We start from the raw sequence: 25709 nt of genomic DNA, 5'->3' as shown, positions 1-25709 counted from the left end.
GGGGAGGAGGAGGAGGAGGAGGAGGAGGAGGAGGAGGAGGAGGAGGAGGAGGAGGAGGAGTGGCCGCGTCTTGGGCTGAGGGAGCGCCGTGCCTGGGGGCTGCACTACGCGTTCTTTCGTTTCAAGGGATTGGGTTACTGAGAGAGTTTGGGGAGTAATGTCAACGCGGCGTTCTTTTCTGTCTTCAGAGCCGGAGCTCTTCGAAATTCTTCTCCCGGTCACCGTGTTTGTGTTGAGCGATGAGGAGTTCCTGCAGGCCCAGGAGCAGGTGGCGATGGTTCCAGAGCTGAGGGAGGAGCAGCAGGAGGCTGCTGGGAGTTGCTGCGTGTCTGAAGGCTGCCTGAGGCCATCAAGTGGTAGTAAGGGTTTAAATATTTGGGAGGAACTGAATGGGACCATAAATCAGAACGGCAGTGTGGAGTGCTCTGAAGAAGAACAGATCCCTGAGAGCGTGTGTAACAATTCAGAGTTATCTATAAGCACTGGGATAAGCAAGGATGCACAAAGTCACAGCGCTGCTTTGCTGACGTCGCCATGTCAAACTGAGCCGGCAAAGATAAGTGAAGTGAATGGCAGGAAAGTGTGTAATGATAATGATGCCATTCCAAAGATTCCTCTCCTCTCTGCTGCTGACAGTGAAGGTAGAGATGAGACCACCGACAGCTGTGGCCAGCTGGTGTTACCAGAAGCATGCAGAGATGAAGAACTTGCCTGTGTTCTGGGCGTTCTTTGTGATGAAAGCCAAGAGAAGCAACCTCAAGTACACGAGGAGATGGGGACAGCCCTTGAAGTGGAAGGTAACTTGTTAATAAGAGTTGTCCAAGAGTTGAAGTAAATTTCAAGTTTGAAATAGGTGGGAAAATGTGTAGGAAGAATGCAAAATAGTTTATGATAGATTAATCATTCCAACATAGATTTAATTCCTGTGCACCCGAATCACAGAATGTCCTGGGTTGCAAAGGAGCATAATGCTCATCTGATTTCAATCCCCTGCTGTGTGCAGGGTCACCAACCAGCAGACCAGGCTGCCCTGAGCCACATCCAGCCTGGCCTTGAATGCCTGCAGGCATTCAAGCAGATATTTTCTGGAGTATGCATAATGCTTTCACAGACTGATGTGGTAATTCTTGAAACCAAAAGGAATTGGTACCACTTCATTTTTCTGCAACTTGTGAAAGAGGGGAGAAGGTTTGTAAACAAAAACTTGGGGAACAGATGGGGTTTTTGCTTTTCTTTTTTCTTTTTTTTCTTAGATACTACGGAAAGCACAGGGAAGAGTACGTGCCCTTTAGACAAAGCAGATAGCAGAATGTCTCCTGAGGAATGGCACTGCAGCACACTTCAATGCTTTGACAGAAATTCTGGTGTAAACATATTCCATGAAAACATGGTGTTGTTCTGTTCAATTCAGACCTTTGAGAGAAAAAGCACAGTGGAAAGAAAGAGGCTTCAAGTAGAACTTCTCTTAAAACAATGGTAAATGTTATTGAGGGAGAAGTGTGGAGAGAGACGTTAGGAAAGAAGTGGAGATTAGACAGCATTTTCTTAGGGGGATAAAGAGCAAGGAAGCGTATTAGGCTGTTTTACATTATTACTACCAATTAATTGTGAACTTTAGTTGTTCTAGGAAATGTCATGCAAAAAAAAAATCTTTTTTCTTCTTTTATCTCCGTAGATGCTGATTCTCTGAGGAATGGAAATAATGAAGCTAACAGCAAAACAAAGAAGGGAAGCAAATCTGAGGATGAAACTCTGAATTCTGTTTTGCAGCATGGTTTGAAAGAAGAACCAGAACTGAGTTTCGATCAGTTTATTCATAGATGTTCTACTAAAGAAGAATTGCAAGAAGATGCAGGGCAACTGGAGATAAATGCTTCTGTTTCTGCAGTATTAGCTACTCCTGAAGAGCATATTTATAAGTCATTAACGCCTGTCTTTAAGAAAAGATGTCGGCAGCAACGTATCATTTCCCCTTGTGAAAGGCCAAATGAAATTCAAGGCCAGCAGGAAGATTTAGCATGGCTAAGTAATAGCATGAGCATCAAACCTCTTCCTAAAGCATCTTGTTCTACAAATAAGCGTGATAAAATCAATTTTAATTGCAAATTCTGTAGTTCTGCATATAAAAGCTCTGCGCTTCTGAAGAGGCACATTTATTCGGCTCATAAAAATAAAAAAACACATAAATGCAGCTTTTGTAAAAAAACCTTCTTCTTTTCTGTCAACCTGAAGAACCACCTTAAGCTTCATAAGATGAATAAGTTGCAAAAGGAAAGAAAAAATAAAATGAGTGCTAGAAGAGTTAGGCAAAGAACTGAAGAAAGAAAGTTGGAAAGAAAGAAAAAAGAAAGTAAATATGAGAAATACTTCATCAAAATTGAGAGAGATTTTACATCTCTGGGCGTTCCAGTTATTTTTTCCTGCAAACTTTGTTTTTTTGATTCATCAAATCCTAGGATTTTTATTCATCACATGAAGGCACATAAAGAGAGACCACCTTACCAGTGTCCTCAGTGTGATTACTCTTGTCCTACCTTATCTTACATGTTAAATCACATGTACTGGCATGCTGGGTATAAGCTGTACAAGTGCAGGTTCTGCACCTTTTTTTCACTGTATTTTGCCAGCATGGTTAGGCACAGCTACATGCACACAGGGCCAAAACCATATTCCTGTGAGTTCTGCCAGTCAGCATTTACAAGCATCCGTGGGTTAAAGAGACACAGAAGGTTGCACGTGAGTGAGGAACCGTGCAAAGTCAGCTTTGGAAGTGGAAGAAAGAGAACTCGGAAACCTTCCAAGAATTACACATGTGATGAATGTAACGTACTTTTTTATACTAGAGGTCATCTCAATTTTCATAAGAAATGCCATGAACAGCTCAAGGTGAGTGCTAATGGTTATATGAATCAGAGCAATGAATACCTTAAAAGCAAAGGATGCAAAATTGAAAGTGATTCCAAGGGCTGTGTTCCTGGACCTCTTTCTAATGAAGATGATAGTCTCACTGGGGGAGTGTGTAAAACTCTGGCTTCAAAAATGGACTTTGTGCAGGCAGGTGATGTGCAAGACAATAAGAAAATGTGCCCTGGAAGGGCGTTTACCAAAAACAGCCACTTCAAGAACATTTCACCTATTTTTGGGAGTAGATCAGAAGTTCAGGATTCGTACAAAGTGAACACTGTAGTTTACAAAGAAGACCCTCTCTTCAGTCCTGAAACCTCTCATTCGCAAATTGAAGACAGTAAAAACAATGCTGCATATTGTAAGCCCAAAGATATGTGGCCTTCCAGTTTGTCTGTGTTCAAACTGTACAAGTGTAAACACTGTGATTATGCTACTGCTCTTCATAGCAACTTTAAGCAGCACCTTAAAATACATGCTGATAAAGGACAGTTTGTGTGTCAGGAATGCAACAAGACTTTTAAAACTTCAAACCGTTTGCAGAGACACAGGCTGCTTCATGTGAATGATCAATATGAATTCAGCCATTACTTCTATGCAGACAGCCATCTGGAGAATCTTGGATTGCATCATGAAATGCAGGTAGGCACATGTCCAGAAAGTGATTTTGGCTCCTCACAGAGTTTCAGTGGAGTTTGTTCGATGCTTGCTTCAGGAATGTATGGAGAGCAGACAGATACCAAGACAGACAAAGATGATTTGCTAGCGCAGAGTGAGCCACGATTCTATCAGTGTGCAGAGTGTGAGTACTCTACTTACATCTTAAGCAGCCTCAAACTACACATAAGGACTCACACAGGTGAGAAACCTTACAGCTGCAGTGTTTGCCAGAAGGAGTTTCGTACCTCCAGTCACTTGAAACGGCACCAAGTCCTGCATTGCAATACTGAGCATTTCAAGTGCAGGAAGTGTGACTATTCAACAAACAAATGGCTGTCCTTAAAACAGCATCTGGCTTCACATGCTGCGAATGAAAGCTCGTTTACTGACTCTCTCAGTGAACAAAAGCCACTACCTGTCAAAACGTACACATGTGAAGAGTGTGGCTATATCACAGTTCACAGTGGAAACTTCAAGCAGCACCTGAGAATTCACACGGGGGAGAAGCCATTCAAGTGTGGGCAGTGTGGTGTTGCTTTCCGCACGTCCAGCCACCTGAAGCGCCACTTGCTGGTTCATGTGAAGTTTCACTGCAGAAAGTGTAATTTTTCTACAGTAGATAAATGTGCTTTCCAAAAGCATGTAAAAATGCATAAAAAGAAAAAAACCAAAAGTGCAGCAAGTGTAATGTGATGTCCAGTAAGAAGCTTTTAGAAAATCATAAGCAGCAATATAATTTTAGAATGTAAGCTTGGGGTTTGCAAGCTAATGCTCAGTTCTAGAGAGCTTTGCCTGTCCCAGGTTTATTTATTTCTGTACATTTCCTTGCTGTACCTAGAAATGTGGCTGTTAGTGGACAAAGCCAGTGTTGTGGTCAGGAGTGCAATTCAGAATTCTGCTTTGCTCCAGGTTCTGCTGTGAACTTATTTCTAGTGAAGACTGAGCTCAAGACATTGGAACACCTCTTCATACCTGCATAACTGAAAAGTTATTCTGTAAGGTCAGAGTTATGAATTGGCCTGTGTTCAGTGACAGCATAAACAGTTTTATGCCACTTCCTTTCATGTTTAAAAACAAGTCTAACAGCAGGAATGCTTAAAAGGAGGGATAAAAGTTCACACTGTATCATATAGTAATCGTTTTTCAGTTAAGAATTATTAGTATGATTTGAAGCTTACTCCCACCTGCTCCAAGTTGTGTTCCTTGCTGCCAGGCTCTCCCGTAATACTTAACAAGAGAACAAGTTTGTATCTCACAAAATAGTAATGTCATCACTGGTTAAGTGTGCTGCGGAAGTATTTTCTGTATGTGTATAAATGTAAAATGTTTTTTAGGTAGTTCATCATGTCTGTAGTTGCTCCTGATAATTCTTTCAGTAGTTTCACAGGAATAGTAATGTTTCTCTTAATGAAATATTTTATGATACTGAAAATCCTTAAGTTAACCTTCACAAACTTTGTGGAGATGTCTAATGTTACTCTAGTATGAAATGCCTTGTCTTTTCTCAGACTAGTAATTACTGTACTCTTTGTTTCTTAAAATACACTATGTCATTCTGTTTGAAGATCCTTTCTGCTGATGTAAGTATTTGCTGCTAAATTGAAAACACCATCGTAGAATCCTTAAGGTTGGATGAGACCTGTAAGATTGTCTGGTCCAGTCTTTGAACAGTAAAACTTAGGTTGTTAAAAAGGTTTGCTGTGCATCTAGAATACATCCAAGGGACCACTTGTGTCAAACTGCAGTTGTATTGCATGATAAAGATTCAAACTTCAAATATTTGCATGTTTAACAGTGATGTTGGGCTTGAAACTCTGGACAGCAGTGAATGTATGTTCAGTGGTATTTATGAAAGCACTATTACCCTCTTGTGTGCAAAAAGACAACTGCAAAGGAGTGGTGGTCATTTTTCCTAATGTTACAGTTCATCCCACGAAACAGCAGAATAAGCCTGTAGCTTAATTTAGAGAATTTAAACGTGAAATTGCCATTGCTTTTATTATTGTTCTCAAACTTAAGATTTTTCTTATAAGCACAGATAATATTTTGCAGTGACTTTCTGGTAGTGCAGGAAAACAGTTTGTCAGAGGTGGATGGAATCGCATGGATTGATGTTCTGACAATAAGCTGGAGGGCACTCTTTGGAAGTGGGAGGACAATGAAGATCTTAATGTGACTGAGCCAACCAGCCGACGCTGTTGTGAGAAACAATATCCTAATAGGGATAAATGGAGGTGTTCCTGGGAAGCAACAGAAGAGCAGAAGTTTTGTTTAGTTGCAGATGGAGGCAAGAAGATATTTGCAGGTGGAACTTAAGGTTGTCAAGCATCATTATTGCAGGTGGTTGCTGCTAGTAATTAACGTTTGGGGCAGAAATGATTCTCTGTCTTCCACCTCAGAGATGTTTGGAGGCAAAAGTGTGCTCATTTTTAAAATAAAAACGTAGTTTGCTTTGTTCTGCGCCTGTGTTTGTTTTAGGGGGGAACGGCTGAAATGGCTGTATGCTCAGAGTTGCAGAGCCTGTCCAAAATCATGATGGCTTTTGTAATCAAAGCGTTTATTATTTTGCTGTGAACACAACTATGTGATGCGATAGGCAGTCGTACACTGGAAAAAGCAGAAGGTTGATCGTGATAGCGCCCAATCTCGGGCTGCGTTTCCCCAGGAAGCTAGGATGCGACGGCGGCACGTTCGACCCAAGGAGCCAGCAGTCAGCACTGAAGACGCACATAAATAGGATAAATAGCTGACGGGGAGATGAGCCGCCTGCGCTCAACCCGCCCCCTCAGGCACCTCTCCTCAGGAGGCTGCGGCGCATGCGCAGAGCGCCCCACCTCTGTTCCATCGCGCAGTACGCATGCGCACGCACCGCACTCCCTCCCCCTCGCGCCCTCACGCCTGTGCGCCTGCGCACAGTGTCAGCGGCGCTTGCGCGAGGGTGGGCCGGCCCCGCCGTAGCGAGCGGCGTTCCTTTCCCATCGCCGCTTTTTCTCCGCAGGAAGTCGATCCCCTTCGCCGCCAAGATGCCGCGGATTATGATTAAAGGCGGTGTGTGGCGGAACACCGAGGTAGGACTCGGTTCGTTCGGTTGGGGCCCCGGCGGTGTGTATGTGGGGGGGGGGGGGGGGGGGCGGGGGTGGCTGCTCTGCAGCGGTGCGCAGGCGTGGGCGCAGGGGTGGTGGTGCGCATGCGCAGTAGGCAGCTCGGAGGCACAGACTGCTGCTAGCATACCTGGCTCAACTCTCGCTGTCAGCAGAGCTCAGTGCTGCTCTTCAGCTCCTCCTCTGCTATGGAACAGACCCGGTTGCCTCAGCCACTCCTCACGTATCTTGTTCTCCAGACCCTTCTCCTCAGCAGCGGCTGGGGGATGTGTGTGGGTTGTATTGCATCCACAGATGTCCTTTTCTCAGGCTGGAGCAGGCCTAATAGTGTGTAGGCAGAGTTGTTGCACCCCGAAGGTGGTTGGAGGGGGTGGGAATGTGACCTAAAAGCCCTTAATGTGTAAATGAGTGCTCAGGGGAGACATTCAAAAGCCAGGCTGGTTGGGACTCTGGGCAGCCTGGTCAGGTAGTTGGTTACACTGCACATAGCAGTGGGTTGGAACTAGATGAACATTGTGGTCCTTTTCAACCCAGGCCATTCTCTGATTCTGTGACCTTGTCACTCTCTACAGCTGTTTGAAAGGCTGTGTAGCAGGGTGAGGCCTGGCCTCTTCTTCCAGGAGACAGTGAGAGGATCAGGGGTAATAGCTCTAAGTAGTGCCAGATGAAATTCAGGCTTGATATTAAGATAAATTTCTTCTCTGAAGGAGTGGTGAGACATTGGAACGGGCTGCCCAGGAGGTGGTGGGGTCACTCTGCCTGGAAGTTTTCAAAAAATGTGTAGATGTGATATGATTCTATGTGGCACTGAGGGACGTAGTTACTGGGTATGGTGGAGGTGGGCTGACTGTTGTATTAGATGATCATAGACTCACAGAATGGCCTGGGTTGCAAAGGCCCACAGCGCTCCTCCAGTCCCAACCCCCTGCTGTGTGCAGGTCGCCAACCAGCAGCCCAGGCTGCCCAGAGCCACATCCAGCCTGGCCTTGAATGCCTGCAGGGATGGGGCATCCACAGCCTCCTTGGGCAACCTGTGCCAGTGCCTCACCACCCTCGGGGGGAAAAACTTCCTCATGATCTTTGAGATCTTTTCCAACTTCAATCATGTTATGATTCTGTAAAACAATGAGGATGGCTATGAGCTCATCACCTGCAGCCCAGAGTATTTTATCTGTAAGAATCTACATCTTTCAGAAAAATAAAAGAAACAAAACACAACTCCCTTGCTCTCGTTTTTGCCACCACATGCTTTCAGAACTGCACATGGTTGTGAGAAAGAGAGCAATAGCACATTTCAAGGATGTAAAAATTTGTTATTAGATGTTCAGAGGTAAAGGAGATACTTGACACTGTATAATCCAGAATTCTGCAACAGTATACTGCAAAGATCAAATCTGTATGTGATTCTAGAAAGAATAGAGAATTCTGAGAAGAATCAGTGGAAGATAAATATATTATGTACTTTATGGGCTTTTAAGCACTGAGGTGTATGGCAGCTTGTTAATTGTTTCTAAATTGGAGGTCTGCAGAGGGTGCTTACTTTCTTTTTGTGGTCATCTAGAATTGTTAAAAGAAACAGCAGTAGGTCATGTAGATCTTTGTTTCACTCCAGAGATGAAATAGCATTTTTAGTGCTATTGAATTAACATTGTGGTTCTATGTGCAGCATTAAAAATGCTCCAAGTGGAACAGGGTGGTATCAGGTCCTTAGGAAGATGGCTGGTTGTTTGCAAAAGCACCCACCACTATTGTAATCAGTATGGCTTTTGCATTGCCATGTAACACAAGGGAAAATTCAGAAGCGAAGGAAGGATTTAGAGATGTTTGGTAATGCTGTTCTATAAATAGAAATAATTTATGAATTGTTTCCTGCAGGAGCTCAAAGCAGAGCTCATCATCCTCTGGGCTTAAAGCTGCTGTGTGCTTCTGTGCTCTGAGAGCTGTTTGTGCTAGACAGAGGATCTGTCCCTGACAAGTAGCATCTGCACCGTGCAGCTGAACAGATTCTGAGCACAGCTACAAGCGCTTATTAGGATTTAGAAGAGGAACATCTGTGATGTAGAAGGCTGTGCAAATAGCTTTGGTGCACTTAAGTATCGCTTTCTGACCTGTGAGGTTATCAGAAATTGTGAACCTGCTTATTTGAGGGAAAAGGAGAGAGAGGGGCTGATGGGTGGATTGAAAGACAGTTAATAAGATAAGATAAGATATGTAGCTTTTGATCAGATCTCAGTGCACAATTTGTTGCATGTGGGCAGCCTGACTCCTATTCTGTTTTTTTCCCCTCTAAGTCTGTGGGCTTTGGGATCTGCTCTTCAGCGTGTAGCATTCTAAACACTGAGGTGATATATTTCAAGGTAGACAAAGTTCCTTGTTTTTGTAACACCATATTCAATTAAATTAACCCATGCCAAAAAAAGGTGTTATTATGGTATTATTTAAAAGAAGACACCAGAGGCATGTAATTTTATTTTATCATTACCAAACTGCCAAAAGCACCTCTCTACCTCTTCACCTCTGTTACTCAAAAAAGATGTACAGAGCCTTTAAAAACTGCATAAGAGAGCATTGAAACCAATCATTCCAAAAGACTTATGAAGTAGACCACGGTAACCATCCCTCACCTTTTTCATACCTTGTCTTCTTATCGATTTTAGTGGTCTCTGGAATGCAAATCCTCATGTACCTGGAAAGTAAAATGTGTAGGAGGAGTGATGCTATGCTGTTCCAATTGGGCAGCCCATTAGATCAAACCCATTGCGTTGTCTTCTTGAGCTCAAACTTGCCATTTTGCCAGTTGTCATTCTTCATAACAACATGCATTCTTTTCGTTCTAAGGATGAAATTCTGAAAGCAGCTGTGATGAAATATGGCAAAAACCAGTGGTCTCGTATTGCTTCCTTACTGCATCGGAAATCAGCAAAGCAGTGCAAAGCCAGATGGTAAGCGGGGAACGCCACAACTGGGAGAATTGGATTCATAATTAGTGGCAATTTAGAAGTAACTGCAGATGAATTTCTGTCTGCAGAGGAACTGTAGTTTGGACATTGTTTGATTACTTCTCTTGTGAATAACACACGTTCCTATTGATTGAAAGTAATAGCACAAGGAACATGTGAAACTCCTGGAGTGGGTCCAGAGGAGGGCCACTAAGATGATCAGAGGGCTGGAGCAGCTCTCCTATGAGAAACGGTTGAGGAAACTGGGTTTGTTCAGCTTGAGAAGAGAAGGCTGTGGGGTGATCTCATTGTGGCCTTCCAGTGCTTGAAGGGAGCACAGAAACAGAAGGGGAACGGCTGTTTGTGAGGGTGAATGGTGATGGGACAAGGGAATGGTTTCAAAGTGAGACAGGGGAGGTTTGGGTTGGATCTGAGGAGGAAGTTTTTCCCCCAGAGGGTGGTGAGGCACTGGCACAGGTTGCCCAAGGAGGCTGTGGATGCCCCATCCCTGCAGGCATTCAAAGCCAGGCTGGATGTGGCTCTGGGCAGCCTGGGCTGCTGGTTGGCGACCTGCACACAGCAAGGTTTTCAACCCAAGCCATTCTATGATTCTATGAAATCTCATTGTGACGATTTGAGGAAACACTGCAGTGAATTAGTTGAAGACAAATTGATAGATGACTCAGGACTGTCCCACTGAATGGTTTCTCGCTTTCCAACAGGTACGAATGGTTAGATCCAAGCATCAAAAAGACAGAGTGGTCACGAGAAGAAGAAGAGAAGCTGTTGCACCTGGCCAAGCTAATGCCAACCCAGTGGAGAACCATCGCCCCGATCATTGGGAGAACAGCTGCACAGTGTTTGGAGCACTATGAGTTTCTTCTGTGAGTTCCTGCTTTACTAGAGATGCACAGCAGGAAAATCTGCACAGTTTGTTGTATTGATGCATCATTCTCTTCTCCATTTATGCTAAAGAATGGTGGTTGCTAGTAGACTGAGTCCTTCCACTAGCAAGTCTCTAAGAATCATTTCTTTATTGTTGATGTGCTTAACACAAAGGAGGAAGCACGTGGAATTCAGGAGAATGGGCTTGAATACAGTATTTTCAAGGCTGACCCACTTTCTGAGCTTCAGTTTCAGGTTTACGTGGGTGTTGTTTGTCCTGATAAGCATGAGTGAGTATGTGAGAGAGAGGAGGAAAACAAACAGCAGAAAACCCATGCTGTTGTAATGGCTGAATGTGCAGCCATCACTTCTATGTGCTACAGAGGGTTTCTTTGGACCATGAGAAGGAAAAATTGTTTTCCCTTGTGAGCTTTTTTAATTCTGATGATTGAGTTCTCTGCTGTCAGCTTTGTCAGTGTTATATAATATTTCATTCTTGTATTACAATATGTTGTTTTTTCCTTCTCATCTAATTTAATGTTATCTGAATTTACCGTGTTCATAAATCTTTTCTGCAGTTATGAATTATATGAGAAGTGTAATGTATGATATAAGCTTTCTTGTTTGATCCATCTGTGGAGAGTTTTGAGAAAGGGCTGGTTATGCACCTGCAGGAGTACAGAGCCCATTGTAACATGCATGCAATGTATTTTTAGGGACAAAGCTGCTCAGAGAGACAATGAGGAAGAAACTGCTGATGATCCTCGGAAACTTAAACCTGGTGAAATTGATCCAAATCCAGAAACCAAACCAGCCAGGCCAGATCCTATTGATATGGATGAAGGTAAGATAGGAATTTGTTTGCTGTTTCTGACAGCTGTCTGGTTTTTTTGCTTTTCCTTTTTACAGAAGTTCCATACTCTGGAACTGTTTTTTTGTCTTATTTTTAATTCCTTCAGAGGATTCAATTTTTTCTCTTTCTTTTTGGTTTTATCTGAATTATGTGCCTGATCAGTTGGTTAAACTTTTTTCATTTTCTCTTTCGTTGTAGGTTTCTGACTTTCTCATTTCTTTTAGTCACTTTGACTGGCACTTTATTTCTTTGACAAATGCTCTGTTGGGGGACATCATTCCTTCTGTATATTCATCTTTTTCCTTACATCCTAGTTACACTCCCACTGAAACTCAGCACTTTTATTTTCCTGGCACTTTACAGTGTTAGGAGCTAAGAATTGCCCATTGGTAGAATGCCATGAACGTACCAATGGTGAACAGTCAGAGATTCAGTAGTAGGGTGCTCTTGGATCTGAATGCAAACATAACAAGTTAACCATCACAGTGCTACTGAATCTAGCTGCAAATGAAGTTACTTCATTTCATTCGTGCATTCAGCTTGCATCTTTCTAAATGCATTTTGATTTTCTGCATTGGTTTCTTCTTAGCGGTAGGCATTTTTACTTGAAACCTTTGTTTCATCTGACTGTTTAGAAAACAGATTGGAGCAGCTTGGAGAAAAGTAAAGTTTAGCGATGAGAAATCATGTGACAGCATTGATTCCTTCAGCTTTTAAAGATTGCTAATCTTTATGTCGCTTTTTCTCTCTCGTTACTGCTGTGTTTAAGAGCAAAATTAATAGCTGTGTTTGTGCTATTGCAGATGAACTTGAAATGCTGTCTGAAGCTAGAGCTCGTCTGGCTAATACACAGGGAAAAAAGGCTAAAAGAAAAGCAAGAGAGAAGCAGCTGGAAGAAGCTAGGTAAGTATATGCTTAGTTTTAGATACTGGGACTCGTTTCATGGACTCTGGGGCATATGGAATGCATAAATTCAGGCACAGGCTTAAGGCTTTGCAGAATTGGACATTTTGATAGTTAGTTAGGACAAGTTAATTCCTGTTGTCTAAATATATGCAGCAATTGATTAAATAGTCCCAGATCTTGGAATCCAGGAGCCACCTGTAGATGGGCACTACAAATCACACAGTATTACTGTCTGTTTAGACGGCTTGCTGCCCTCCAGAAAAGACGAGAACTTCGAGCTGCTGGGATTGAGATACAGAAAAAAAGGAAAAAGAAAAGAGGTGTGGATTACAATGCAGAAATCCCGTTTGAAAAGAAGCCTGCGCCTGGTTTTTATGATACATCAGAGGAAAACTACCAGATTCTGGATGCAGATTTCAGAAAGCTACGTCAGCAGGACCTGGATGGAGAATTAAGATCGTAAGTATGTGCTGTGCTTTGGGAGGGAGCAGTGTGTTGGAACACAAACAGTGAAACAAAAACCACGTGTGTATACATTTGTGTGTTTATTTTTCTATATATGTGTATATGCTTGTATATATGTATTTTTTATACTTAAAAATAATTCATTTCTACCATAATATTTACTATATGTGAGCATATATTTATCAGATACAAACAAAATAGAAAAAACAAGTGTGTAAGCAAGTACTTAAAGAGCATTTATCTGCTTATCTGTAAAAGCACATGAATGCAGATGTAATCGGCACGGGTGTGTATGTAAACATATAAATAGAAGTCATATAATAATATAATTAATAAATAGGAATAAAATATAAACAATAATTTAATAATAGTAGTGGTAAATAATTAAATTTGCTAGTTTCAGGAAATGTCTGAAATACTGTGTGTAGGTGTTGTGTTTTCCACGGGACAGACATAGTGCAGGCTGCATCTGCCTTTCTGAAATATCTGGTTGACCTTTTTGCCATGAAAATCAAAGTTCTTACACACATCTGTGCTCTTTAAATGGAAATCCTTGGTTCTGTTAAAGCTCTTTTTATTTTGTCTCATAGTATTTGGAATCCTTTCTCAAAGCCCAAACGTTAGTGCTGCTGACAGAACTAACTTCTATTTGTTGCAATATTACTTTTGATGCAATCTGAGTATTTTGATGTAATAATCTTAAGTAGAATTTCCTTGAAAGCTTTGTTTCATCCCCTGCCTTCCCAACACAAGCCCCAAAACACTCAAATGGAGTGATTAAATGCACATCTTCAGCAGAAGCCATATGACACGTATCTAATTGTTCAGTTACATTCCTTGTCACTTTTACCAAGAGCTTTGTGCTGAGAGAATAGGTTCAGTACTACATACAGTTCAGCTTCTTAGCTTGTGATGTAATTAATCCTTTCTGTATGGTTCTTAGTTCAGTGGATCTGTTAGGAGGTTCCAACTGCCACGGATTACTGAATTACACTTTCACAGCCTGAATCTATTGATGTTTGGAAAAGTACACCATATTTATTAAGCACTAAAGGAAACATAGTTCCCATGTCCCACAGGAAATGTTCTTCCTTCGGCTGCTGCTGGAGGAACAGGGACTGTTCCCATCCACTTTATAACTAGCTCAGTTCTTGCACTGACATTTTGTGTTGCTTCAGTGATGATAGCTGAAACAACCAACCACCTGCTGCCTAATTTTGTAATGTAGAAGCATTATGCTGCTTTCTTGGAGGTTCTGCTGCAGGGTCTGTAGACCGTATCTAATCACTTCTACACAAATCATTTAATTCCTCCTGACTCATGCTTCATTTCAGCCTATTTTGTTAGAGTAGAGCTTTGTTTTTGGTGTTATTTTGTAGCTGCTCTAAAACGATTCTTTTGTCTGTAATAACAGTGAAAGGGAGGGGAGAGAGCGCAAAAAGGACAAACAACACATGAAACGAAAGAAAGAATCAGACTTGCCTTCAGCTATTCTGCAGACCAGCGGGGTGTCAGAGTTTACAAAAAAAAGAAGTAAACTAGTGCTTCCAGCACCTCAGGTAAACAGTGCATTGAATCATAGAATCGTGGAATGGCCCTGGTTGGAAGGGACCTCAAGGATCACGAAGCTCCAGCCCCCCTGTGCCATGCAGGGCCACCAACCTCCCCATTTCACAGCAGCCCAGGCTGCCCAGGGCCCCATCCAACCTGGCCTTGAACACCTCCAGGGATGGACGGGGCATCACAGCCTCTCTGGGCAGCTGTTCCAGCACCTCACCACTCATAGCAAAGAACTTCCCCCTGACATTCAACTTAAATCACCCCTCCCTCAACTTGAAACCATTTCCCCTTGTCCTGCTGTTATCTGCCCTTTCAAAGAGTTGAGTTTTACCAAGCAAGCTATATGTTTTTCATTTCATAGAATCCCAGAATGGCCTGGGTTGCAAAGGCCCACAATGCTCATCCACTTCCAACTCCCTGCTATGTGCAGGGTTACCAACCAGCAGCCCAGGCTGCCCAGAGCCACATCCAGCCTGGCCTTGAATGCCTGCAGGGATGGGGCATCCACAGCCTCCTTGGGCATTTCTTACAGTTTGGTTAGGGGGCAAAGGAAATCACTGTCAAGAGGATCAAACCACCCTTTTCTAATGAGCCCAATATATCTCATATGATTTCTTTCAAAGAGTTGATTCCCCTGCTGTTTGTAGGCTCCCTTTAGGTACTGCAGGCTGCAATGAGGTCACACCACAGCCTTCTCTCCTCCAGGCTGAACAAGCCCAGCTCCCTCAGCCTGTCTTCGTAGAGGAGGTGCTCCAGCCCTCTGATCAACTTTGTGGCCCTCCTCTGGACCCTCTCCAACAGCTCCCTGCCTTTTTTTATTGGGGGCCCCAGACCTGGATACAGTACATTGCTCAGTAAACCACTTAAAAGGCCAAAGCCAATCAACAATTCCACTTCTGTCAAATTAGTCTAGCAGTCATATTTGTCTTACTATGCCTTGAGATTCTCTCTTTGCTGGAAGGCATACGTAGACCAGAAGCAAATAGGTTTACCTAAGGACATTGTACTTGGACTGATTTTTAAAGTAGACTTGGTGGAAAATGTCTGAAGGAGATAAATTTCATCGTTGTGTATTTGAGCCTTTTGCATCAGGGGGATGGGATGTGCCTTGTGACAGTGGTATTTTAGAAACATGACTTCTTAATTGGTTTCAGCATGCATGTAGCACTAATGCAGTGTATATCTGGGAAGGGAGTAATGGTGTGAGGGTGTTATTAAAACAAATGGGGAATACCTCCATGCAATACGGATTTTGTTTTTCTAAAGATAATGCTTTGTTTTATTGTTTTCCTTTCAAAGATATCTGATATAGAGCTTGAAGAAGTTGTTAAAGTAGGCCAGGCAAGTGAGATTGCACGCCAGACTGCTGAGGAATCTGGAATTACAAACTCAGCCTCCAGCACTCTTCTGTCTGAATATAGTGTGACCAACAACAGCATAGCTCTGAGGACCCCCAAAACTCCGGCAGCACAAGACAGGATCCTGCAGGTACAGTTTAAATGCACGGATTACACTTTTGCAGTGGTCAGCTAAATAAAAGGGCAAGTAGCATCAAAGCATTCCTTAGACATGTGATATTGGGGTTTAAGCTGGTACACACTCTGCAGGATGCAATGAAAGGCATGGATGCAGATCTTCCCCTGTCTGATCAGCTGTTACCATGTTTAGCATTAATCCCAGCATGGCCTGGGTTGCAAAGGCCCACAGCGCTCCTCCAGTCCCAACCCCCTGCTGTGTGCAGGTCGCCAACCAGCAGCCCAGGCTGCCCAGAGCCACATCCAGCCTGGCCTTGAATGCCTGCAGGGATGGGGCATCCACAGCCTCCTTGGGCAACCTGTGCCAGTGCCTCACCACCCTCGGGGGGAAAAACTTCCTCCTCATATCCAACCCAAACCTCCCCTGTCTCACTTTAAAACCATTCCCCCTTGTCCCATCACCATCCACCCTCACAAACAGCCGTTAACCATTAACCATTTTCCTGGTGTCTTGTGTAATTTCTCTCTGTGTAAGCAAGTATCAAAAATAGGCATGATCACATCATTTAAACCATTTCCTTTATTTTTTTTACAACTTAGTTTTGGTATTCACTTTTTTCCCCCTTGAGTTAACCAGAATTAATGGAAACAATTCAAGAATATTTTCCTAGCACTTTATTTGCTTAAAAACACTCAAGATAAGGATTATCAAACTATTTTCTGCTATATGCAGTAGTTTCTTTACCTCAGCTTATTTTTTGAATGCCTTAATTCTTTATGGTGACAGGCAAAGTTAGAAGTGTGGTGGGGAAATGTCTTTGAAGTGCAGTTTGGATGGCCTTAGGCCTTCATTGATGTGAATTTTCAGGGTATCAGTGTGATATGTCTTGTGGAATCTTTGGGATCTTTAAGATGACTGATGAATCTTTTAAACTTATGGAGTCTAGCAAGCCAAAATTAAAATGCCTTTCTGCAGAACGTAATGGTTTGTTAATATCCAGTGTACTGGTGTAATAGAAGTGCTAAACATTTTATACAGTTTGATTGGATATTCCAATAACTTCAGTTATTCTTACTGCTAGTGAACCTGTTAAACGTACATAGTAGAGTGTGACCCTCCAAGTCTCAGTAACATACTGTGTGTTGTGTGGTTTACAGGAAGCACAGAATCTTATGGCTCTCACAAATGTGGATACGCCGTTGAAAGGAGGTCTTAACACCCCCCTGCATGAAAGTGACTTCTCAGGGGTAACCCCGCAGAGGCAGGTTGTTCAGACTCCAAATACGGTGCTTTCCACACCATTCAGGTAAAGCAAACTCTTCTTTCAGTGGGTGCTTGGCTGAGCACCTATGTGATGGGGTGGGGAAGTGGGTGTCTGTGTGAAGAGACAGATCAGCACTGCAAAATGAGTTTCAGCTCTCTTTTGTTTCAAGCATATATTGAACAACTTTTTCATTTTCTGTTTTTTACAAACTCAGCCATGTTATCTTCATTGCTATTTCTACTGTGTGCAACATACAGAATCCTAGAATGGCCTGGGTTGCAAAGGCCCACAATACTCCAGATCCAACCCCCTGCTGTGTGCAGGTCACCAACCAGCAGCCCAGGCTGCCCAGAGCCACATCCAGCCTGGCCTTGAATGCCTGCAGGGATGGGGCATCCACAGCCTCCTTGGGCAACCTGTGCCAGTGCCTCACCACCCTCTGGGGGAAAAACGTCCTCCTCATATCCAACCCAAACCTCCCCTGTCTCACTTTCAAACCATTCCCCTTGTCCCATCACCATCCACCCTCACAAACAGCCGTTCCCCTCCTGTTTATCCACTCCCTTCAAGCACTGAAGGCCACCATGAGGTCACCCCACAGCCTTCTCTTCTCCATGCTGAACAAACCCAGTTCCCTCAACCGTTCCTCATAGGAGAGCTTCTCCAAACTCAGTCATGTTTGGTCCAGGATGAGGTGTTCTGTACTCTACAGCAATATAAATTGTACTGTAATACAATACAATAGCAATACAAAAATAATAGCAGAGCATTAGTAGTAAGGTGGCATGTCATTCCATATGTGGATTCTAGCTTTTCCAAAGCATTAGCTCTGAGCTGAAGGTGGGAGGTCCTTTAGCCAAATCCATTTGGAATTTTTGAAAAGCTGGGGTAAATATTTTATAAGCCATATAAATCCAAAATTAAATATTCCTTATATTGCCAATCTAAATAGTGTGGGCTTGTTGGTTTAACTCTGAGAGTGGGTCCTGAATAAATACATATCCCACAAGAGCCAAATACCATAGAGCTAAAAAATAATATGCTTGGTACATTTTGTCTGTCAAATTTTTCAACCTAAGTTCTATTTTGACTTGTATCGTGCCAGTAGAAGTAGAGAATGAAGTAAAAGGGACCTTTATGGCAGCTTTTCAAAAGCACTTCTGTTTTGTTAAAAGCTGTATGCAAAAGCCCTGTACTTTTAATGAATCTACATGAATGATCTGTTGGAGTAAGTGAGGTGTAGAATGACTAGAAATGTCCTGGGGGGATCTGGATGTTCGTTTGGGTCATTGTATATTAGAAATATTTGTATTTTCTGAGGTATGGGGGTATTGCTTTGTTTTTTCAGCTTCTGAAGTTCAGGTTTACCCATGTAAATATGACAGCTTTGTATCAGCTTGGTTTCTTGATAAAAGTTCAATGTTAGTGTAAAAATCCAATACCTTGAGAGGTTGTGCCCTCCATTAGATTTTATTTTGTCAGGTCCTAGTTCTAAGAATTATGTTATAACATTGACTCTTATAATGTGGGTGGAACTGAGACAGCTGAAAAAGAATCCTATTATATATAATATAGTTATATATAATATATATAATATAATTATATATATATATAATATAATTACCTAGAAATATTTTTTTCTAGTTAGCATAAAGCTTTTTCTGCTAGCATAATCAAGTAAGTATATATATATAATATGAAACATTCATTTCATAGAATTGTGATTTGGTTGGAAAGAATGGTCAAGATCATCTAGCCAGCCATCCTCCTATCACCATTTGAAAACATGAAGATGTTTTTTTCTGCTTCTTTAACAGCTCCTTATCACATTTTATTTTTGTTTTTAAACTGTTACCATCACCACATGAAATCTCATCCTAAATAGGCAAGAGAAAACTTGTGCCCATCCAAGGCCACGTCTGTATATCCTGTAATTTTTCAGGTAGGAGGTTATTGGAATAATCTAGAAGAAAAGCAAGTAAGGCCCATGGAATTTAAGACATAATTCATTTTTCCTAACCTTGTACGCCTAAAAGTAATTTATGTGATACAGTTATCCTTGAATTAGCAGTGAGAGGGAAGCAGCACTATCAGAGTAATCCCTTACATTATAAGATGGGACAGCTGTTACACTGTAGGAGCTCAGAGTGAATGACTTGCCCCAGGTGGCAGGGAAATGAGAGGCAGCATTTAAATCCTAATTACAACAGGATATTTGACAGGAATGATCTCTTCCCAATGGCTGCAGCAGGGGGTTGATGTAGTTCCTGAAACTTCTCTTAATGTGATGATGTGTTTGGGTTTCAGCTTAACAGGCCTTTGGTTACACCTTGATAGATTTTTCTTCTGATTGCATCTGAAGTTTTCACTGCCTCGTGGCTGTACACACAGAGCATAGATTGAATTGACCAGTTGTGTCGTGTAACTTCTTGTGGTGCTCAGACGTTGGAAAGCTGTGTTCTTTGGGGAAAACAAAACAGAATTGTATTTGCACTTCCTCCAGAACACCTTCCCAAGGACAAGAAGGCTTAACTCCTCGTGGAGGGCTGACTCCTAAACCTGTGGCTGGTACAACTCCTGGTAGGACTCCGCTGCGTGATAAATTGAACATCAACCCAGAAGAGGGCATGGCAGATTACAGTGACCCATCTTATGCAAAACAGATGGTAAGAATTGAAGTTAAATGCTTTGTTAACTATCAGGGTTTTTAATTTGTTGCCTTCTAAACAGAACTTTATTTTATGTAAACTGTTATTTCTGCTGCTTGTCGGTGCTCATCACCTGGTAAACTCAAATCTTTGCACTGTCATAACATCAATGATTCATTTAAAAAAACAGATTTTTTTCTGATTAAAACAGCTTTGCTTGCACCTAGTGAAAGCACTCCAGAATTATTCATCAAAGAAGACATAGTTAAGTTTCAGTACTACTTGAATCTATGAAGCTGAGCAGGAAATGTACCTTAAAGAAGCATTCAGTTTTCTTGCAGTTATGCTCAGCCCTCAAATCCTCCATCATCCTCACTTGCCAGTTCTCCTACAGGACCTTTTGATCTGTCCCATTAGCAGCATTGAGCTAGAGGAGTTTTTGCCATTAGTAGCACTGTGGAGATGTCCAGTGATCTGAATGCCATCCAGACTCTTGTCTTGGGCAACAGATGTTTCTATTCCTGCAGATTGTGCCAGAGGTGCCCTGCCAATTAGTCTTGGTATAAAAAGAGCTTTTAATTAACAGGTGGCACCTTGGGAACTCTTTTTATGTGGCTGATTGTGCAGCCTTAACCATAACTTTGGATGTCTCCTACAAGAGCTGTTGATGATTGTTCTTTTTGGGGTAGCTTAGAATATCCATCTCAAGTATTTGGTATGTTCATCTCATAAAATAACTTAGATATTGGAGTTTCATCATTGCTTGAAAACAACGCTTATTTGATATCCTTGTACGTATTTTGGTTCTGTTTTAGTCTGTTTGAAGTAAAGCCTTTTGCTGTTAAAAGGAGTGCTGGGACTTTGGGTTCTTGATGAACTTCCAGATCTGGTGGTGTTTGTTTCCATTTTCTTTCAGTACAACGATCCACAAAGCTGGGATCAACAGCAATGAAAAAAAAATAAGGTTAGGCTTACAAATGTGTGAGAGGGAATGCATTTTCACATTATTTTCAGTTTCTTAAAAGGCATTTTTGTGAATCTCTGCACTTGTTCTGACACTGCTGGAAGGTGAAGATGCCATGCTGTATGTTTCAGTATATTTGAGCTTGTTTGGAGACTGTTAGCTGTCTTTAAGAAACCTCTATGTTGCTTTTAGCATCAGAGAGCATTTATGTGGATACATTCTGGGCAGTGTTTTCTAGGCTAGCTTGGTTTGGTAGCATGTCTCTTCTGTCAGACCTCAAAAATTCAGGTTTTATTGGCTTTGTGTAGTACTTGTGTGTTGTTGATGTCCTTTGATGCAGATGAATGGAATTCTGTCATACTCTTCATCAGTGCCTGAATTCAGAAACATATCTTACCACTCTTCCAACAGGAGAGAGAATCTCGTGAACACCTTCGCCTGGGGCTCATGGCCCTTCCTGCTCCAAAGAATGACTTTGAGATCGTTCTACCCGAAAATGCAGAGAAAGAACTTGAGGAACCTGAAGTAGATGAAGCCTTTGTAGAAGATACTGCTGATATAGAAGCCCGCAAGCAGGTAGATATGTAATGCAGAGAGTGTCTTTTCCTTAAAATACAGTGTGGTCCTTGTATGTTTCTCATAGTTTCATACACGTTTAGTGGAAGTTGTACAGCTTCTGTGGAATAAGAGGCTCAAATGTGTTTGCTTTCTACCTGCCATCAGAGCGAACACACACATGCAGGCATAGTCAGTTTTCACTCTGAATCATTTTCCTACCCAGTTAATGCTATGTGGTGCTCCTTTTCTTTTATGATAGTCTTCTTTTGTTCCCTCAGGGTAAAACATACCATTAAAAACACTTTTCAGCAGAGGTACGTGCTTAAAATTAAGCATGTGATTATAGTGCTTTTTTCAGTGTCAGGTTACACTCAAGGTTAAAAGTTATTCTTTGGAAGACCTAAGAGGTGCATTCAAATTCAGGCAGACTGGTAGAAAATAAAGAAGTAACTGTGCAGTGAGTTGGTCAGTTTATAGGAGATTACTACAGGATTATCCAGACAGAGAAATTGTGACTAGATCCTTATTGTTGTTTCAGAGTTATAGAAGCCTGTAGGAAATAGTAGCTTTAAACCTCTGTTCTGCTAATTAGATAGCTGTAATAGCCAGTATTTTCATTTTAAGTGTATCCTTTATATGTAGAAAGTGGAACGTAGGGAAAAATACTGTGTATGTCATAGAGGGGGACAGAGAATGTTGGCTACAGATTTAAAAATCTCTCTTAATGGCAGATTTCAAGCTTAAGGAGGGTAGATTTAGACTGGATATGAGGAAGAAGTCTTTTGCAGTGTGGGTGGTGAGGCACTGGCACAGGTTGCCTGGAGATGTGGTGGATGCCTCATCCCTGGAGACTTTTAGGGCAAGGCTGGATCAGGCCCTGGGCAAACCAATGTAGCTGTGGTGTCCCTGTGCATTGCAGGGCATTTGGGCTGGAAGACCTTTAAAAGTCCCTTCCAACTCTAAGGATTCTATGATTCTGTGATTTCCTGTCTGGACAGTTACAGTAGAATTAAAACTTAATGTTGAGAAATTGGTAAAGAACTCTTTTCGGGATGAAGGAAAACGTGATGGCTTGAAAAGGCATGTTAGGATTGCTATCCTCTTAATTTCTTACTCATTAACATGAGTGAATATTAATTATGATGTCATCACATAAAGTGTGAGCTCTTACTTGGCTCTGGGTTCGTAACATGAGGTCTTTGTTCGTTATGGAATCTTTGCTGCAGTAATCAATTGGTGTTTCTATCACATGTATCTGTAGGAAGCATTTGATTTTATTGCAGTAGCTGAAGTAACCTTTAGCATGTCTGTGTAGGCTCTCCGAGATGCAGAGAGAGCCAAGGAGCTGAAGAGAATGCACAAAGCTGTTCAGAAAAATCTACCAAGACCCTCAGAAGTAAGTGAAAATAACATTCATTTTCAAGGAAAAAAAAAAAAGGTTTTAATTGTTAAAGGAAGAAATGCATTTAAGTATACAGTGAAAGAATAAAATCCTTTCTTTAGTATGCTGAACTCAGCTTTTCACAGTGAAAATATCAAGAGGTTTATCATATGCACAGCTGAAAATATGACTGGATTCTGGTTGCTGGATCTGTGTCATACAGCAAGGGTTTTTAGCACCAAGACTATTTGATTTAACTGATGAAAAGAAATCTTGTTCAGATAGAATGTAACGTGCAATGTTTGTGAACCTGTTTATTCTTATGCAGGTTAATGAAACAGTATTGAGACCTGTGAATGTAGAGCCACCTCTAACAGATTTGCAGAGAAGTGAAGAGCTAATAAAGAAAGAGATGATTACAATGCTTCATTTTGACCTTTTACACCACCCGTTTGGAGAACAGCCTGCTGGTAAGAAGGGGAAAGGCCCAGGATTTGGAACCAACAATGCAGAACATATGGCTTACTTGGAACAAAACCCTTATGAGAAGTTCTCCAAAGAGGATCTCAAGAAGGTGAGAATTACACAGCCTAATTACCACTGACCTGTGGTCATTTTATGTCACAGTTCTGTAATCTTGTAGTAAAAGGTGGAGTCAAGCCTGTGCTGAGTTGGGTGATCTCTTAGTACAGACTGAATATGACATTGATAGCCTGCTTACCACATGGAGCAGTAGAATTATCCAGTTATGCTTCTCATGCCTAATCCAACAATGCTGTGCTGGAGCAGAGCCTGCTGTGGCAACTGATCTTCAAAGCATACCTGCTTAGAGTGCTGAATAAGCAGAGCAGGCTGCCACTGGGTGAAACGAGGAGGCTGTCTGGGTGTTCTGTTGTCTTTTGCATTGTAATTCCAAGCTAAATAGTCCTGAGCCAGGGGTTCCAGTTTGGCTCTTTTATGGAAGCAGCTACAGATGTTGCATTTGCTGCCAAGTGACAAAGTGTTTAGACACACAGTGCTATGGTTAGCTCTTTCAAAGAACTTCACCTGTATACTTGTGCCAGTAACCTTTTACCAAATGCTTAGAGGGGTGATGATAAAAATAAAGGTAAAATCACGTGCCACCAAATCATCTGTTTTAAGCTGATTCCTGCTATCTGCAACTTGCATTCTGACAACAGCTGTTATATCTTCACCTAAATCTCATTACTTCAAAGTGAGTTTATGGATAAATGTGCAGATTTTAAACCCTCTCCTTGACTGTATCTGACTAATGAATCAACAGCCTAAAATGAGAAACACTGAACAGCATGTACTTCAAATTGCTGTTAAATGAAAACTTATACTCAAAAATTTCTTAGCAGGAGAAATAAAAGGTGGAAAATGCAGCTAGATCAAGAATCTCACTGCCCTGCCTATGTCAGATTGTTTCACTGGAAACATTCTCTGAGTGCTTTCTCTGGTTTGTTTTGAATGCAAGAGGAATTCAGTTGTCTGTTACTTCCCTTGAAGACTGCTGCGTAGTCAAGAAATTTTTGTCTGGGAACCTCAGAATCCCTAGAATTTTTTTCTCCTACCTGTGTTTTGTAATTAGTTTATTTCCTCATCATTTCCAACAGGCACAGGATCTACTGGCACAAGAAATGGAAGTGGTGAAGCAAGGAATGGGGCATGGAGAGCTCTCAAGTGAGGCTTATAACCAGGTGTGGGAAGAATGTTACAGCCAAGTGTTGTATCTGCCTGGACAGAGTCGCTACACAAGAGCTAACTTGGCCAGCAAAAAAGACAGGATAGAGTCACTTGAAAAGAGGCTTGAGGTCAGTGTCACTTTGTTCTGTTTGCACGCTTCTGCACCTGCTTTTCTATTTTAATTCTCATTATGTATTATTTATTTGCACGTCATTCAGGTCTGTCAGTGGCATTCCTTTAAAAAAAGTTGTTGGGAATTCCCTTTGTGACTACAGAGATGTTTTTGAGGCGTTTCCATTGCTTTCTTTCCTTTTCTTTAAAAGTATTTCTGCAGTATTCCCTGGCACAGTGTTCTCTGAACATGAGAAGAACCTGGTCTAGTATAAATGGGGAGGCTGGTGGCCCTGCCTGTGGGAGGGGGGTTGGAGATTCGTGATCCTTGAGGTCCCTTCCAACCTGGGCCGTTCTGTGATTCTGTGGAGTCTCTGGTGACAGTCAGAACCCTGCCTGGATGCTTCCCTGTGCAACCTGCTGTAAGGAACTGCTTTAGAGGGAGGTTGGACTTGGTGATCTCCAGAGGTCCCTTCCATTCCCTGTGATTGTGTGATGTCACCCATTTTATTCTCAAGTGGAAAGCAAGTCAGTCTCAGCTCTTCTTTATTTCAGGGTGGCATCTTTGCAGTTTACTGAGTCTCTGCACTTAGCAGATGGGATGCCAGGTCTCTCTGGTTTTGTGCTTTGTCTCTGGTAGTGGACAGTATGAGGTATTTCAGGGAAACATGTTTTACAGCTCTCTCTCTGTCCTAAAACCTCTGTCATGTTCTCATTTCAACTCAAGATTTGTTTTCTGCTTGACTTGACTTTGTCAAGTATTTTACCATTGCCTGTTACATGGATGAAGGTTCAGCTAGTTCCAGTAGTGTCCCAAAAGGAGAATAGTAGTTGTGATTCTATTCCCTTTTATCAGGAAGAACTAGGCTCTTCATATGCGTATTTTAAACTCAAATTTTGAGTTCGGTGTGTATTTCCTTAACAAGTATTTTCTGCTTGTACAAATTGAGAGGTCAGATAGCAGCACCTCACCAGTGTGTCTGCATGTAGTTTTAGTACCATGGGAGCGTACTGGGACCAAGAGTTGAAATGAGACCACTCTTCTGCTTTCTGAGTTGTACAGTGCAGCATTCTCCAGTGACAGCTTGCTTGCACTTACTTGTTCAAAACGCAGCAGTCACAAGCATTAAGATTTGATGAAATATCCTAGAATTGAGCCAAATTCTATCCTTCCTAGATTGCTGCTCTGTGTTTGAGTTGCTCCACAGACTGCTTCTTGTGATCATTTGCCAATCTGACTTTCTTATCTTCATTCCAACCCTGTTCAGATCCTCTGTTCTGAGCTCTGTCAGCCTCTGTCATGTGTTGCTCGTCGGTAAAATGCAGTGAGTGCATTTGGTTCATT

At 42.0% G+C, this 25709-nt stretch overlaps 2 protein-coding genes across 3 annotated transcripts in view; both read left to right on the top strand.

The window, feature by feature from the left end:
* Positions 1–6020, top strand: part of LOC122186694 (zinc finger protein 493-like) — a 6343-nt gene extending 323 nt beyond the window's left edge. The window contains exons 2-3 of the mRNA XM_042883561.1: positions 189–797; positions 1676–6020. Of these exons, the coding sequence (XP_042739495.1) occupies positions 189–797; positions 1676–4257 (3191 nt within the window). The 3' untranslated portion in view covers positions 4258–6020. The remainder of the gene's footprint in view (positions 1–188; positions 798–1675) is intronic.
* Positions 6021–6469: 449 nt separating this feature from the next.
* CDC5L (cell division cycle 5 like) overlaps positions 6470–25709 on the top strand; it is a 31148-nt gene continuing 11908 nt past the window's right edge. Inside the window, exons 1-14 of one of the 2 annotated variants that reach the window (XM_042883509.1) lie at positions 6470–6632; positions 9504–9607; positions 10327–10488; positions 11206–11333; positions 12146–12245; positions 12489–12707; positions 14128–14272; positions 15573–15761; positions 16907–17055; positions 19517–19679; positions 21037–21201; positions 22499–22579; positions 22893–23138; positions 24184–24381. In XM_042883509.1, the coding sequence (XP_042739443.1) occupies positions 6588–6632; positions 9504–9607; positions 10327–10488; positions 11206–11333; positions 12146–12245; positions 12489–12707; positions 14128–14272; positions 15573–15761; positions 16907–17055; positions 19517–19679; positions 21037–21201; positions 22499–22579; positions 22893–23138; positions 24184–24381 (2094 nt within the window). In that variant the 5' untranslated portion in view covers positions 6470–6587. The remainder of the gene's footprint in view (positions 6633–9503; positions 9608–10326; positions 10489–11205; positions 11334–12145; positions 12246–12488; positions 12708–14127; positions 14273–15572; positions 15762–16906; positions 17056–19516; positions 19680–21036; positions 21202–22498; positions 22580–22892; positions 23139–24183; positions 24382–25709) is intronic. The other variant, XM_042883510.1, reaches the window with a different exon arrangement.

This window comes from Lagopus leucura, unplaced genomic scaffold, assembly GCF_019238085.1.
Source record: "Lagopus leucura isolate 7727_CA_CO unplaced genomic scaffold, USGS_WTPT01 Super-Scaffold_100038, whole genome shotgun sequence".
Lineage (NCBI taxonomy): Eukaryota > Metazoa > Chordata > Aves > Galliformes > Phasianidae > Lagopus > Lagopus leucura.
Note: the sequence above shows the minus strand (reverse complement) of the source record. Positions and strands in the feature narration are given on the sequence as shown.